Source organism: Doryrhamphus excisus, chromosome 4 (genome assembly GCF_030265055.1).
Source record: "Doryrhamphus excisus isolate RoL2022-K1 chromosome 4, RoL_Dexc_1.0, whole genome shotgun sequence".
Classification (NCBI taxonomy): Eukaryota; Metazoa; Chordata; class Actinopteri; order Syngnathiformes; family Syngnathidae; genus Doryrhamphus; species Doryrhamphus excisus.
The window spans coordinates 15,805,869-15,822,431 of NC_080469.1; the positions used below are offsets into that span (position 1 = coordinate 15,805,869).

The window sequence follows — 16,563 nt, forward strand, 5'->3', positions numbered from 1 at the left end:
CTCGCATCGCGCGCATGCGCATCGATGTATCGATATCAATCATTTTCCACACCCTTAATATATATAGTTGTCCTTTTTTTCCCATTAGTTTTCCTTTTTTTAACGGTTCATTTATTAATTTCTTCCATACCCGACCACTATTTCTGCAGAGTAGGATTCAGTAGTAATAGATGAAATATTTTCACAGTTAGAACATCGAAAACCTGTTCATTTTTAACATTGTTGGAGCCCTGAAGACATTACATAACACACATAACACTTACTTTTGCAATCTATTTTTTGTGTACGGGATCACTGCATGGACAAAAGACGGCTGCCACATAGTAAGCTACCAAGCTAATGAGTTAACCTCTCCAATTTATTTGAAAAAACAAGCCAAAAACGTCCAACTTCCACAAGGAATGAGAGGAGCCATGTCATGTCAGCTCGGCTCCGTTGACTAAGTAGCCATTCTCCATGTAGTGTGAAAGGTAATGTAATCTAATGCCAGGTCTCATAACATTACTGATGATGAATGACCCGAATACTACCTACAGTGGCATGTAGTACGTATGTCGCACCTAAATGTTTCAGATCATCAAACTACATTTAATTAATCAACACAACTGAACACAAAATGCAATTTTTAAATGAAATATTTTATTAGTAAGAAAGGAAAAAAAATCCATACCTATATGGCCCTGTTTGAAAAAGCGATTGCGACCCTGTTGCCCCCAAGAAAGAAAGTAATTGAGATCTTTCAGTCTGGGAAAGGTCATAAAGCCATTTCTTAAGCGTTGGGACTCCAGCAAATCACAGTGAGAGCCATTATCCACAAATGGCGAAAACATTGAACAGTGGTCATTGAACATCCAAAGAGCTGCAGGCCTCACTTGCCTCAGTTAAGGTCAGTGTTCATGACTCCACCATAAGAAAGACACTGGGCAAAAGTGGCCTGCATGGCAGAGTTCCAAAACAAAAACCACTGCTGAACAAAAAGATTCAGGCTTGTCTCAATTTTGCCAGAAAACATTTTAGAATCCCCAAGACAAAAGTTGAACTTTTTGGAAGGTGTGTGTCCCATTACATCTAGTGAAGATCATCATACCAACAGTAAAATATGGTGGTGGTAGTGTGATGGTCTGGGGCTGTCTTGCTGCTTCAGTACCTGGAAGACTTGCTGTGATAAATGGAACCAGGAATTCTACTGTCTACCAAAAAATCCTGAAGGAGAATGCCTGACCATTTGTTTGTGACCTCAAGCTGAAACCAACTTGGGTTCTGCAGCAAGACAATGATCCAAAACACACCAGCAAGTCCACCTCTGTATGGCTGGAAAAAAAACCAAAATGAAGACTTTGGAATGGCCTAGTCAAAGTCCTGACCTGAATCCTATTGAGATGCTGTGACATGACCTAAAAAAGGCGGTCCATGCTAGAAAACCCTCCAATGTGGCTGAACTTAATTGTACAACTTTTTAAGCTGTACTGATTTGGAGTACAAGATAAAGTAGAATGGAAAACCTAACTCTCTTAACAAGTATATGGCACAACACAACAGCAACAGAACCAATGTTGTAACAGCGGTAACGGAAGTTAAGTAACGGAAACAACATTTTAAAGTGCATGCGGAGGTACAGTCGACAGGGCTACTGAATGCCCACTACTCATGATACTTCAAATACAGCTGCTGCCATCTTGTGGAGTTAAGTTACACCAGGAGGTTGCCTACAGCCATAGCTGTGTACATTGATATTTTTTTGCTTGCTAATTAGAGACCACAGTGGTTATTTCTGTTACCACACACCCATAGACTGTAGGACACTAGGAGACTAGTTCGTTGATTGCAGCCTTTGTGGCATTTCCGTGGCATCAGTTGTCATTTGTATTGATTTGTTGTGATGTACAGACCAGTGTTGTCATCTCTTTAGTTCTTGTGTAGTATTCCGCACCAGAAATGTGTCCATCAATGAGTGCAGCTCACAAAACAGACGGCATGCTTGCATCATCGCTGTCTATTCCAGTCACTCATGCTCGTCAGGGGAGAGATGCTGTCATTTTTCCTTTTTAATATTCATGGCAGATGAATGTATCTACATCTCTCTTGGTCATCATTTGCCTAATGAATATATTACTTACAGTCCAATTTCCTATCTGATCTTTAATCAGAAAATGGGTGTTTCATCACCAACCTGGAGATGCATTTAGTTATGTGATGCTACCGTTTGTGTGTGTGTGTTATGTTTCCAAAAAAACTCCCTGCTCCCCTCCCAGCTGGTGGACCTTAATGACCCATATACAATTAGCGCCCCCTCATTGTGCACCACTTCTACACACTAAATTCCCTCATTTTCCTCTTCAGATGAGGTTTCAGGTGAGCGAGTGAAAGACTCAAAATAGGTCTTCTGTGCCTCTTTACTTCTCAAAGGAAAAGGGCCCGTGTCTTTATTTGTCTTAATGGAATTTCCGACACTACAGTGAAATACGCCAAGGATGAGGGGGCTACCTTGGTGACCCTTTGAAGGTAGAGTGAGCAAGAGAGTGAAATGATTGCTTTGGGAAGATGACAGGGGGAGTTACTACACTGTAGACCTCTCGTATGTAATGAATACTCTATTTAGCTAAGTACCAAGTATTAGTCACAGCTTAAGTTGTGCAGTGCCAGATAGAACCACAATAATAAACATGTCTGTCATGCAAGTAGAAAAATGTACATACTTAAAGTTACTTGGGATATTTTAAAGAGGTGGAGGGTTTTAATATCCGTCTCTGTGTCTGTCGTCATAACAGAGAGGCATGAATGCATGCATATGTGCTGAAAAACCAATTAATGAAATAAATGAGTTACTGGCATTAATGCTCTATGGTTAAAAAAACAAATATATATAATAACTGTACAATCACCTGTGTGAGGTTGTAATGGAAAAAGATACCAACTGAGGCCACATACAGTTATGGTATAGTAGTATTAATATTTGGATTAAAAAAAAATATATTTACATATATCATTAATTGATTATGACATATACTTAATATGGAGCTTAATACTGTAAAAATATGGATTCATATTTTTGCAGATTTTTTTTCTAAAAAGGTTTGCTTTACGTATTTACTGTGCAGCTGTTAAATTATACACGCAGTGTATTTCATTTCAGAATTTACTCTTTTTTTTCATATTCCGCCCCTTTTCCTACATTGCCTTAACTTGTGCGATGGATCAATGCAAGTTCAAAATGCAAAGAGCCATGGAGGCTGCGGTAGGAACCAGGCAAAGTCAGATATCGCGTTGCCATGGAGATGCTATCCTGTTAGTTGCTGCTGACACAATTTAGAAAGATGTAAGCGCTTAAATATTATGTAACTCTCTCTCTTCTCTGGATGCCTCTGTGCTTCTCTGTCAAAGACTGTTACAGCGCTGATTAGCGTGGATTTAATAATGTTCCCGCAGCCGCTGAATCAAAGTGACAGGTACATTTTAAAAAAAGAAGAAGAAGACAAGATAGGAGGATGGAGATGTGGATGTTTTGTCCCAATAACCCCAACCAGTAGCATGTCCAAGCTCTTGGGGGGGCAAATGTGTGTCTCCTCTAGATTGTTTGCTTCACTGAATCCTCACTGAGACACAAAAGAAAAGCATGGAAGCATGAGGATGCTGAGATGGGAGGAGGAGGAGGAGGAGGAGTGGGTTTAGAGAGGAGGCAAAGTGGGATGATAGGTGAAGAGCCAAAGTCCACTCAGAGCTCAGAGTCTTTGCTCGTCTAAGAATAGCAGCTCTTGTGCTAACCCATTGCCCCGGGACACGAGCATTGGAATAAAAGCTTCTATACTTCACACGACGTTGCTGAATAGGCTCCAAAGAAGGTCTTTGCATGTGTTGGCATGTGTCTCCTGACAAGATGTACATGGAGTTATAGAACCATTACCCCCCATCTTAGAATGAAAATGGTCCAGTCTGCCTGTCTAATTGTACTATTATGCGTCAGTTCACATGAGAAGGAATTTGAACGAATAGGCTGACAGAAAAAGACAAAAAATAAGCCACTTTCTTTGTCCTTTCTCCTACACTAGGAAATCAAACAATGGAGTACGATGAATCAGTTCAAGAAACAATACAAACATATGATGTTTAAAAGGTATAGCAAAAGCAGAAAGCTGAGAACCACAGTGTCTGATGTCATTTATCGTGTATCAGTATTTATAGGGACTGTATGTACCTCATGCCCCCCCCAAAAAAAACATGTGAAACATGAAAACATGTCTATGTTTTCAAATTTGTGTTCACTCAAGCCTTTTGGTATTCACATACTACATGCTCACGGCACATACAGCTAAACCTTAAAACGTGAGGATAATTGGACAAAAGCTGTCTTGTGCAGCAAAGACCGTGAACTATGGTATCACTACCATGAATGATAATCCACATAATATGGACGCGGCAGTGCATGAAGCAGGATTGGAACCGCACATTAAATGCTTTGCACACACTATAAACATTGCAATTCAACCTGTACTCAGTGTTTCACAACATGTGGCTGCTTTTTTCATCAGATTTCAACAATGTCCAAGGAGAAGCTGTTGTACTTCTACATTTGATTAGTTAAGTTACTCAAGTTTTGTCAAATCAAAACACGATGTACAAAGTAAAATGTGAAAATGTGTCTATTTCAGAAGTTTATTTCCTCGTGCGTCACTCTAAGCATCATGGGAACTGTTGTTTACTGTAAACATAAATATGACCTACTTCAATCTGTTTTACATGTGTCTTTACATAACTGCACATCAACATAAATGATTACCAGTAGCAGCTACAACTGCCGGCATTATTTTAACTTTTATAAATTGTGTTTTTTTGTTTAAATTTGGGCTGCACAGCGTTTTAGTGGTTAGTGCACAGACCTCACAGCTAGGAGACCCGAGTTCAATTCCACACTCGGCCATTTCTGTGTAGAGTTTGCATGTTCTCCCCGTGCATGCGTGGGTTTTCTCCGGGTACTCCGGTTTCCTCCCACATTCCAAAAAAACATGCTAGGTTAATTGGTGACTCCAAATTGTCCATAGGTATGAATGTGAGTGTGAATGGTTGTTTGTCTATATGTGCCCTGTGATTGGCTGGCGACCAGTACAGGGTGTGCCCCGCCTCTCGCTCGAAGACAGCTGGGATAGGCTCCAGCACCCCCTCGACCCTCGTGAGTATAAGCGGTAGAAAATGAATGAATGAATGTTTAAATTTGTGGAAAAACATTCACCGTGCAAAGTTATAAAATGTAGCCAAATAGTTTTGTGACTTCTTGCATACAGCAGTAAGTTATTGCTTAGGTGATGCTGAATTAATGTATACAATGTATTGTATATAATAATTTTTTTTTTTTTTACTCCTGCATTCATTCATTCATTTTCGTGCTAGAGGGCGAGAGGCGGGGTACACCCGGGACTGGTCGCCATCCTAGCATGTTTTTGGAATGTGGGAAGAAACCGGAGGAGCTGGAGAAAACCCACGCATGCACGGGGAGAACATGCAAACTCCACACAGAGATGACCGAGGATGCAATCGAACATGGGTCGCCTAGCTGTAAGACCTGCGCACTAACCACTCGGCCCGCCGTGCTGCCACATTCATACCAATAACGGGCAATTTCACGTCTCCGGTTACAGTTTCCAGTGAAAGAGCGTTAATAGCATATGAAGAGGAAGGCAGCATCTCCGTATGTCTGCACCATATGTGCCCCTTTGCTGTGACTCAGATGAGCAACCAAAACATGTTGGTTTGCTAATGCGGTACAGTTTTGGAGTCATTTTATTTTTGTGACATTGATTCATTTCCTCTCTGTCCGCAGCACTATTTCCTTGTTGTGTTCGGCCATGATGGACAGAAGCCTCTGGAGCTGCGGACGGAGGAGGAGGGGCAGTGTGACGAGTGGGTGGAAGTCATTCAGCAGGCCAGGTACACAAAATAACCCGACCTATCAGCATTCAGCGGCCTCGGTAAAGGTCCATATAGTGTTCTTCAACTATACCAATTATTTTTTTTGTTGATTAATCTGAAACTTGTTGCTTTGATTAATCGAGTGATCCAGGTGTGCCCGCCACACATTCTAAAAGTATGACAAACAAGAAAACCCCCAAAAATAGTAAAAATGAAAAAAAGAGCAGTATAGTCGTCGATGATTACTGCTAATTGGTGTACATTTCCGCTAAGTAGGATTCAATATTAAGAAATGTAACATTTTTGTAGTTACTATGATTAGAGCCCTCTAAAAATGAAATAACACCCCTATAGTCACTTTTACACTTTACACGAGAGAGCTGGGCTTTGAGGTGCTGAAACCACAGGAGTGAGATGTGTTGGAAAAATGTCGACAACATGTTGCACCATAGCTAGTAGCGATGTTAGCTGCCTCGTTACCATCAAGCAGCGCTGGTATGACAAGACGTGCACCCTGGTAGAGTTTTGCATTCTGTAGCGTGTGGATTTAGTGTATATTTCAACCTAAAATGTCGCACATGTCATCGTTTAGTCACTTGTAATGTAAACAAACACGTATTGACACTCCACATTGCAGCTTAAAATGTATAGTAAATGATAAAATACGCTAATATACGTAGCAGTATTAAGTGCCGTCACTGGTACTGCCACTCTATTGTCATCCTTGTCATGTTCCGTATTGCTTCAAAATGTCTGTCCAAGGTTATCATACTATTACAATGTGATACCTGCCCATGTATATAGTCATAATAATACCAAAATAGTTCACCTGGGCTTCCATGGGGTAGTGGGGCCTTGCGGGCGGTCCTATGCCGGTGGTCAGGCTTGGGGTTGCCTGGGGAGTCCCTCTCCTTTCATACAAAGACACGTTAGAAGCAATATCAAGTTCATGAGAAGGGAGGAACAAACAAATGAGAGATATGCTGGGAAGTTCGACCCCAAAGCTTTTTATGAGCACAGTTTAATAAGCGAAATACCATGCCTTATACTTTCTTTTCTCCCCTTCTTCAGTTATTCTGACATCATCATCGAGCGAGAGGTGCTCATGCAGAAATACATCCACCTGGTACAGATTGTGGAGACGGAGAAGGTGGCGGCCAATCAGCTGCGCACGCAATTAGAGGACCAGGACACCGAGATCGAGAGGCTTAAAGCAGAGGTACGATGTAAATACACATAAGACACTCCAGTATATATGCCTGCATAATGAGCTACAATACAAGAACTGCATACAAAATGATGCCTTTAACAAAGACAATGATAACCACACAGCATCATAGTACATACTGTAGAATACTGTATAATTACCGGTAGTAATCATAGTATAAAAACAATTTACATCAACAGTTTGATTTCATAAGACTTATTTGCTCGGAGGAATAGAAATAAAACATACATGAACCTTTTTTGTATCTCTTCTTCGCTCTGGCTTTTTTTCCCTAACAAACCAATACTTTTTGTTTCTGGCAGCCTTTTGTGAGAGCCTGTGCTCCTGAGAAATGCTTGGAATCGATGAAATTTGATGTTTAGAAGCCCTGACAGTACACCAAATGTGGAAAACACAATTTCCCACGATGCAATTACAATTGTAAACTCATTAAATTAATACATGCCTGATGGTTTTAATTAAAAACTTAGCATTATCATCTTTATAAAGGCTTGTATTCGACGGGGTAGGTACGTGTATGCCTGATCCTGTGATCAGTGAGTCTAAACACACATCCAATTTTAAACATGTGGTCATTCTCAAGAGATATATTTGCATTCAGTAATGGCGTTTCCCTTATGCTATTCCAAATACACACCCACTAAAAACTGCATGCATAATATAAAAAAGGTTGTTTGTAATGCTTCTCCTCACACTTACACACATCTCTGTGATTACACCGTCTACAAACATGCGTAGGCTATATATCGACAGTGTATAGTCATGTCCCTGTAGGCATGTGTTATGGGTATGTAGGGATTGATCAGTAGTCCAAGCGTAGGAGTAGAATAAAGACCAACCATCGCATTCTTACAAGCAACTGTTATACCTAACACTGCGTGTGCCTATATGCTTGTCTTTGAACACAATCACACACACTAACAAACCCACTTTTCTCCCCTCCTCAATCTTGCTCACAATCATAATTAACCAGAAAAAATAAAAATACTGTTCATTCTCAAAAACTGCTTCCCTGGAAAAAGCAGCACAGAAGGGGCAGGGAGAGCCGGCAGGAATTGGACACACACACACTAAAGATGTTGAAAACCTTATGCATTATAATTTGATACAAGAATCACTTAAAATAATTGGTAAATATTATATACCAGAGCTGTCAAAGTTAACGTGTTAATGTTCAGAAAAAAGGGCCAAAATACATCCAAATACATCCATACATCACGCATTGAAGAACGGTAGATGGTGCGTTCAATGACAAATCACAGCTCGCATTAAACATTCAAGAACTGTGGGATTTCTAAGTAATAGTTACCGTTTTGTGATAAAATAATATTTACTGTACTCATTTATTCATTCATTGTCTACTGCTTTTTCCTCACGAGGGTCGCGGGGGGTGCTGGAGCATATCCCAGCTGTCTTCGGGCGAGATGCAGGGTACACCCTGGACTGGTCGCCAGCCAATCACAGGGCACATATAGACAAGCAACCATTCACACTCACATTCATACCTATGGACAATTTGGAGTCGCCAATTAACCTAGCATGTTTTTGGAGTGTGGGAGGAAATCGGAGTACCCGGAGAAAACACACGCATGCACGGGGAAAACATGCAAACTCCAGACAGAGATGGGCGAGGGTGGAATTGAACCCTGGTCTCCTAGCTGTGAGGTCTGCGCGCTAACCACACAACCGCCGTGCAGCCCTATTTACTGTACTATAATTATTCATTTTTATGTATTTTAATGTGTTTTAAAAGAGAAATTACATTGACTTAGCAATTTTGATGAAATGAGGCAAATCCGGCAGTTTGATCAGTTTTATGATTCATGATTCTTGTCCAGGTGAAAGATAACGGTGCAAAGTTGCTGTGTTCTAATGAAATGGTTGTGAAATGCTGTTATTGCCTGGTCTCATATTTGACTTTGGGTGCACTTAACACTGTCCAAAATATCCAGGAAAAATAATTACAAACACTTATCATTAATACACTCACTGTCCACAACATTAGGTATACCTGCATGAGCTACACTGTATTTAGTACTGTGCTGTAGAATATTTTGGCAGCCTCAAAATATTAAAATAATTGGTAACTTAACTGTGAGTTGGGCGGCACGGCGGTCGAGTGGTTAGCGCGCAGACCTCACAGCTAGGAGACCAGGGTTCAATTCCACCCTCGGCCATCTCTGTGTGGAGTTTGCATGTTCTCCCCGTGCATGCGTGGGTTTTGTCCGGGTACTCCGGTTTCCTCCCACATTCCAAAAACATGCTAGGTTAATTGGCGACTCCAAATTGTCCATAGGTATGAATGTGAGTGTGAATGGTTGTTTGTCTATATGTGCCCTGTGATTGGCTGGCGACCAGTCCAGGGTGTACCCCGCCTCTCGCCCGAAGACAGCTGGGGTAGGCTCCAGCACCCCTGCGACCCTCGTGAGGAAAAAGCGGTAGAAAATGAATGAATGAATGAACTGTATCATATTCCTGTTATAGTAATACAATATTTTGTCTTTTGCAGATTGTAGCTTTGAACAAAACAAAGGAGCGTATGCGACCTTACCACGTCAACCATGAAACAGAAGATCCCGACATTAAAAAGATCAAGAAGGTAACGCACATCATTAGGGGGCTAAACCAAATAATACTCTTGCTACAAGGCAATGTGCGTGTCTCACCTCAGGTACAGAGCTTCATGCGGGGCTGGCTCTGTCGAAGGAAGTGGAAGATCATCGTGCAGGACTACATTTGCTCTCCTCACGCTGAGAGCATGAGGAAGAGGAACCAGATTGTCTTCAACATGGTGGAAGCAGAGACAGAGTACGTCCGTTGGCACAGGCCTTTCACATGAAGCTTTGTGTATCATGTTACCTCAAATAGCGACCTCTGCTTTAATTGACTCATCACCAGCTGAGTTCAGGCATCTGTAAAGGTGAAGTTTCCAGTTGAGTTGAACCTAAGAAGTGGTGCTTTATGCCGTAAAATGCTTTTGGGGGTGTCACCACAATGAGTCAGTTGAGAGTCCAACCCACAAAGATTAAATACAATCAAACTGTCAAATACTATGTTGCATTGGCTTAGGTATAAAAGCATCTGTGGCGTTACCACGACAACCTAGCATCACCTACTGTGATCTATAATATATAATATATGTATTGGTGGACCGCATGTTGTGTTGATGCTGGTGCAGTGTTAGTATATGACTATTTGATTATGATGTTATAACATTAATTCTGTCAGCAGCCATGTGGCAAACAAACAAGCTTGCATTAAGTATGTGTCTATTTACAACAGGTATGTCCACCAGCTCTACATCTTGGTCAACTGCTTCCTCAGGCCCCTAAGGATGGCTGCCAGCTCCAAGAAGCCCCCCATCAGCCACGACGACGTCAGCAGCATCTTCCTCAACAGGTGCGCAGTGACAAATGGCCCAGATTTGCTTCAAATCAAAAGGCAGACATGTTAATTATGTAAATGCTATGTTGTGTTGCAGTGAGACCATCATGTTTCTACATGAGATTTTCCACCAAGGCCTGAAGGCCAGGATTGCCAACTGGCCCACTCTGGTGCTGGGTAAGCTGTTTGCTTGACCCCCGATACACACACACACACACACACTATGAATTGTCTGCAGTCGCTTTGTGACGTCAAGGTCACAGTTTCTCTACATCCCGCTTGACTTCTTCAAACATCAGCCATGACGTCTTAATGCTGCACACACACACACACCCACACACACATACATGTAAACACTAATTTCCCTATCTCTGTCTAACCAACACGAACATGCATTGTGCCGACAGATAATAAGCACCAAGGCTAGAAGGCGTCTCTGTGTTTTTCACCTCTTAAAACAGAAGGCCATGCACAGATTAACATCGCCAAGGAGACAGACTTCAGCAGTCTGTCAAGAGGAGAAAGACTGTATGTACTTTCATATATAATCAGATTATTATTAGGATTTAATAATCAGCTGGCCTATAAACATTATCAGAAGCACTGACCTAGATTTACAAGTATTATTTGTAGTTGTTCTATTAAATTGTATTTATTCCCCATAAGTCTGATTGACTTACACAGCTCAATGTGCTCAACAAAAAAAACCCATTGTAACTTTAGTGTTTAGCCAAATCATTATCAAATTTGGTACATACCTTTAATGGACCAACAAGCACATGTCTTATAATTTTGAACATGATTGGTGAAAAATGGCTGCTAAATGATGGTGCTAACTTTTGAACACCTTGCAAGCATAATATCCTGCCCCCTTCTAGCTTCAGGTGTGTGAGCTTCTGCTTTGTGCTTTGCTTTAGTCCTCTCCAATAGATATCTCCATATCGTACTGTGTATCGGATGGATAGCAGTCCACACTCGATGTTCTTCGCATACGCGTGACCAAGTTGCCCATAAACATGTGTTCACAGACATTGGGGTCATTATAGTTTTTGGGGGGCAAAAACAAAAAAGTGGGTCGCAACACACGAGTTGCGAATCTCTGTTCCAAAGCATTTTGAGCGCAAACCCTGGGATACACCAGAATCTTTTATTGCATCCAATCATTTACATGTCATTCATTCAGTCATTCATTTTCTACCGCTTATCCTCATGAGGGTCGCAGGGGTGCTGGAGCCTATCCCAGCTGTCTTCTGGCAAGAGGTGGGGTACACCCTGGACTGGTCGCCAGCCAATCACAGGGCACATATAGACATCCATTTACATGTCATGTAAAAAAAATGCACTCATGTGCATTACATCTTTAATCTTTGTTTTCACATTATTACGTATGTGAAGACTTGTAAGTTGGATGAGTGGTTAGCACGCAGGCCACACAGCTAGAAGACCCGAGATCAATTCCACCCTTGGCCATCTCTGTGTGGAGTTTGCATGTTCTCCCATGCATGCATGGGTTTTCTCCGAGGACTCCGGTTTCCTCCCACATTCCAAAAACATGCTAGGTTAATTGGTAACTTGTTTGTCTATATGTGCCCTCTGATTGGCTGGCGACCAGTCCATTGAGGATAAGCGGTATTGAAAACGGATGGATGGATAGACTCTTAAGCCCCCAAATTAAATAATTCCATTTTTGGAATACGGCTGTACAAAAGGAAGGTAAGAATATGTTCCTAATGTAATTGATTAGTAGGTCCATATGAGGTCACATGATGGGCCAAGTCAGTGTTCAAGGTTTTGTAATGTATTCCATCATAATGACTCACTGATCTTGTTTTTGAAACAAGTGGTAAGCACTTCACACCCACCTCCCTGAACCATAACATAACATAACATCTCCATAGACAAAGTGAACACTGTCATGTATTACTGTCAAACCACTACGTTTATTGTAAATATTCATCAAAAATCATCCTTTGGTTGTTCTCTTTGCAGCGGACCTTTTTGACATCCTGCTGCCCATGCTGAACATCTACCAGGAGTTTGTGAGAAACCATCAGTACAGTCTGCAGGTTCTAGCCAACTGTAAGCAGAACAGAGACTTTGACAAGCTGCTCAAACAGTACGAGTCCAATGCTGCCTGCGAGGGCAGGATGCTTGAGACCTTCCTCACCTACCCCATGTTCCAGGTCTGGAAAAGTTATGGAGAATTTTGTTGAAATAGGTTTTTATGAATTAAATAGAGTCAGTATCTTCTGAAAGGGTGTACACCTTTTCATACTTCAACGAGCTTAAACATTCCTCAACAAGTGTTGAGTCTACTCTAAAGTATATCCCAGTTTCTATAGCATTGTCAAATGAGACAATATAATAAAAAATGGCTGCTGAAATGTGGGAGACACTGTGTGAATACACCATATTTTTTATAATATCCTTTTCTTGTATCAGATTCCTCGGTATATCATCACCCTGCATGAGTTATTGGCGCACACACCACACGAGCATGTGGAGCGAAAGAGTCTGGAGTTTGCAAAGTCCAAGTTAGAGGAACTGTCCAGGTAAAGATAACTTCTTTTCGAAATGTTCACCTCTTGTTTTGTTTTAACACTAACAGCTGATTTGTTTTTGTTTGGTCAGAGTAATGCACGATGAGGTGAGTGACACTGAGAATATTCGCAAAAACCTGGCCATCGAGAGGATGATTGTGGAGGGTTGTGACATCTTGCTGGACACTAGCCAGACCTTCGTCAGGCAGGGTGAGTCTTCATCACTTCCACTTCTTTTTCATACATAGTTCATGTTTAATTACAATCACAGCCATCAGCATGCAGGGCCCTCATTGAATATACATGGGAGCAGCCGGACCGGAGCAGGAGGGGATAGATAAGAAGAAAAACGTTAAGCTTCTTTAGACAACTAGCTCAGACTGAAACAACAGCAACTCTGCTGGTTTGAAGCCATGTAGTACACTTCAAGATGAGATACATTAATCATTAATTCCACAATCAATTAGTTGGTTCTTATCACCATCCATCATGTTTGTAGTAGTTGTTGTGCATCCTTTGAGGGGGTAACACCACTCCGATTATTTAACAACATGTGCATTAGAAATTTGTATTGAACTAAACCTGCTCGCTCCAGGCTCTCTCATCCAGCTGCCGTCGGTGGAGCGAGGCAAACTCAGTAAGGTCCGACTGGGCTCGCTCTCCCTGAAGAAAGAAGGGGAGAGGCAGTGCTTCCTTTTCACAAAACACTTCCTGGTGTGCACACGCAGCTCCGGAGGGAAATTGCACCTCCTCAAGGTGACTCCACCACGCTTTTCTTCATATATTTTATTTAATTATCGCATTTGACCGCAATTTTGCTCAACTCCTGCAGCAAGGCGGCGTCTTATCCCTTATTGACTGCACGCTGATCGAGGAGCCGGATGCTGGGGATGAAGAGTGTAAGCTTTCACACACACGCATTTAAGGTTAAGTGGCTGTCAGGTGCTAAGCGAACAGAAATGAGTTCCCTTTAAATATCAACAGCTCACCCCTTTAAAAGTCAGGGTAGGGTCTTTTGACATTAACAGTCCATTAATTTGCTTGCGTCTCAGGATGTAGAAACACACCTAGACATGGAGATAGACGCTCCACTTAGTTAACTTCCTTCTCCATCATTGTTCAGCTAAAGCCGGAGGCCAAGTATTTGGTCAGCTGGACTTTAAGCTGGTGGTGGAGCCGTCTGACTCGGCTTCATTCACTGTGGTTCTGCTGGCGCCTTCACGGCAAGAGAAGGCTGCGTGGACAAGCGATATTAGCCAGGTGATACACACACACACACACCTACTGAATAACAAGAACCACCAAATAGCGGGAGCATGTATCCACTGGGCTTTGTGGAGGCTTAGTGATACAAAAACACAGACATGGGTGCAGCTCCCTGGAGGTGAGCTTTGTAAACACAGCAGCTTCTTGCTTCCTACAAGACAAAAAACTTATTTCAAGCCTCATTTGTCCTCCTTTTTTTCCCTCCCCCTCCAGTGCATTGATAACATCCGTTGCAATGGCCTGATGACCAGCGTCTTCGAAGAGAACTCCAAAGTGACCGTGCCTCACATGATCAAGTAAGTGTGGAAATGTGTGTGTGAAGAGGAGCCCCCATCTCTTCATGCTGCAGAACATAAAGCATAAAGTGGGTGATGATGCTTTAACACAAATGGTACCTTTTCTTTGGTATTGTGTTTCCTTTCTTGATTATTTTGGACAGTTTGCTATTCATTTTTTCTTTGCAATACAGTGGAACCTCTTATGTTGAACACAGTTCTGTATACTGCATATTCAGCAGTCTGGCTTTGTATGCATGGTTTTTACATTCACTGGAAATAGAAATAGTCTGCTCCAGGGTTAAACTGACTCCATTATAACTGTACAATCAATGTTTTATTAACCGTAATACAATGTAAAAATAAGCCTGTGAATATTCTCATTCATCAGTCCATGCTCAAAGACGAGGTGGGACACACACAGGTCAGACTAGGTAGGACAATTACTGTCTGGCAGCCTGGTGCAAGATTCAATCTATGTATCCTCCATCCTAGAGACTTTAGAGACCTTTAGAAAGCAATAAAAAAACATATTAAAAGCAAAACTCTTGGATCCTTTGATGCTGACTTTTGAGGTTCCACTGTACAGTATATGATTTTAAAACCATTTTTAATCCAGCTCTTCTCATAACCTTACTTAGCAATCCAACAAGTCACCCATGCTTGTGTGTGTTGTGTGTGTATGTGTGTACACGTGTACCCATCAGATCCGATGCGCGTCTCCATAAAGATGATGTTGACATTTGCTTCAGCAAGACGCTCAACTCCTGCAAGGTCCCGCAGATCCGCTACGCCAGCGTGGAGCGTCTGCTGGAGAGGCTGACCGACCTGCGCTTCCTCTCTATCGACTTCCTCAACACCTTCCTGCACACATACAGGATCTTCACCACCGCCACGGTTGTCATGGACAAACTGGCTGACATCTACAAGAAGCCTTTCTCTTCAATTCCCATCAGGTCAACCCCCAAATATTAACTTTATCTCACATTCATGGCATCTTTTTTTCATGCTTTAACTACAACTGGGGTGTTAAATGGAAGTAGGCGATCATTGGAGAGAGACAAATTAATTATACTGTATGTAACAACTTTTACATTTCAACATGAATAATGATTTGGAGTGCATGAAAAAGTGTAAAGGAAAATGTAGCTCTCTTTGACCACATGATCATTTACAAACAAGTGTATTGCACAACACAGCGGCCTCAGACCGCCTCAGATTACTTCATTCTAAGTAACAATCTAACATGCATGAGTTTCACACCAACAGCCAGCATTTTGAAGCACATGCAGAGGCAGAAGAAGCTGCCACTCATGATTCTTCAAATGTACAGTAGCTGCTGTATCACCATATGCAGTTTTTTTTAATATATTGTTTTTGCAGTTATTTTTTTTTTATACGTCAGGGGCCACAGTTGTTAATGCCAATGGGGTTATTTGATTTTGTCGACTGTTGTTAATTGATTAGAGGAGTTAATTGGAGCATTGAAAATAACTGCATGTTAACTGCAATGCTTTAAAATTTGGGGCAAAAAAGGTTGCAGTTTTATTTTCAAATTTAGTATTTGAGTAGCACTGGTTGAGATGTCAACTTCAATTGTGACGAATTTCTGACATTTGTAATGTTCACATTGTGGTAGTCTATGACCATATGTTTGTAATTTTAAGAGCAATGAAAAGCATAGTGGTGCTTTAAACCCATATGTTTCACATTTGTACATACATCCCAATAATCGCAGTGCTTTACCAGCGTTTTGGCGTCTATCTAGGAATATATGAATGAAGAGTTTCTCTCACTCGCTCCCTCTCTTCATGCTCCAGTTGCCCTGTTAGGATTCTGGCTGCATCATATTTCCGTGTTTATATTTCCTTCTTGGATTTAGTGGGATTTTCAATAGGAAAAAGTATTTTCATGTGTGTGAACTCTGTTTCGAAGGTCTAGTTCCTGGTCATGTTGGAAGGGAACAGCT

The 16,563-nt window shown here is 41.5% G+C and overlaps 1 protein-coding gene across 4 annotated transcripts in view; it reads left to right on the plus strand.

Annotated features, from left to right (window-relative positions):
• Positions 1–16,563, plus strand: part of rasgrf2b (Ras protein-specific guanine nucleotide-releasing factor 2b) — a 40,790-nt gene that overhangs the window by 9,096 nt on the left and 15,131 nt on the right. For 2 of the 4 annotated variants that reach the window (XM_058070932.1, XM_058070933.1), the window contains exons 2-15: positions 5,813–5,919; positions 6,973–7,120; positions 9,639–9,728; positions 9,801–9,937; positions 10,412–10,528; positions 10,611–10,690; positions 12,503–12,696; positions 12,956–13,065; positions 13,145–13,263; positions 13,649–13,809; positions 13,886–13,952; positions 14,177–14,313; positions 14,533–14,615; positions 15,302–15,550. In XM_058070932.1, coding sequence (XP_057926915.1) covers positions 5,813–5,919; positions 6,973–7,120; positions 9,639–9,728; positions 9,801–9,937; positions 10,412–10,528; positions 10,611–10,690; positions 12,503–12,696; positions 12,956–13,065; positions 13,145–13,263; positions 13,649–13,809; positions 13,886–13,952; positions 14,177–14,313; positions 14,533–14,615; positions 15,302–15,550 — 1,799 coding nt within the window. Of the gene's footprint in view, positions 1–5,812; positions 5,920–6,972; positions 7,121–9,638; positions 9,729–9,800; positions 9,938–10,411; positions 10,529–10,610; positions 10,691–12,502; positions 12,697–12,955; positions 13,066–13,144; positions 13,264–13,648; positions 13,810–13,885; positions 13,953–14,176; positions 14,616–15,301; positions 15,551–16,563 lie in introns of all 4 variants that reach the window. The other 2 variants (XR_009129610.1, XM_058070931.1) reach the window with 1 other exon arrangement.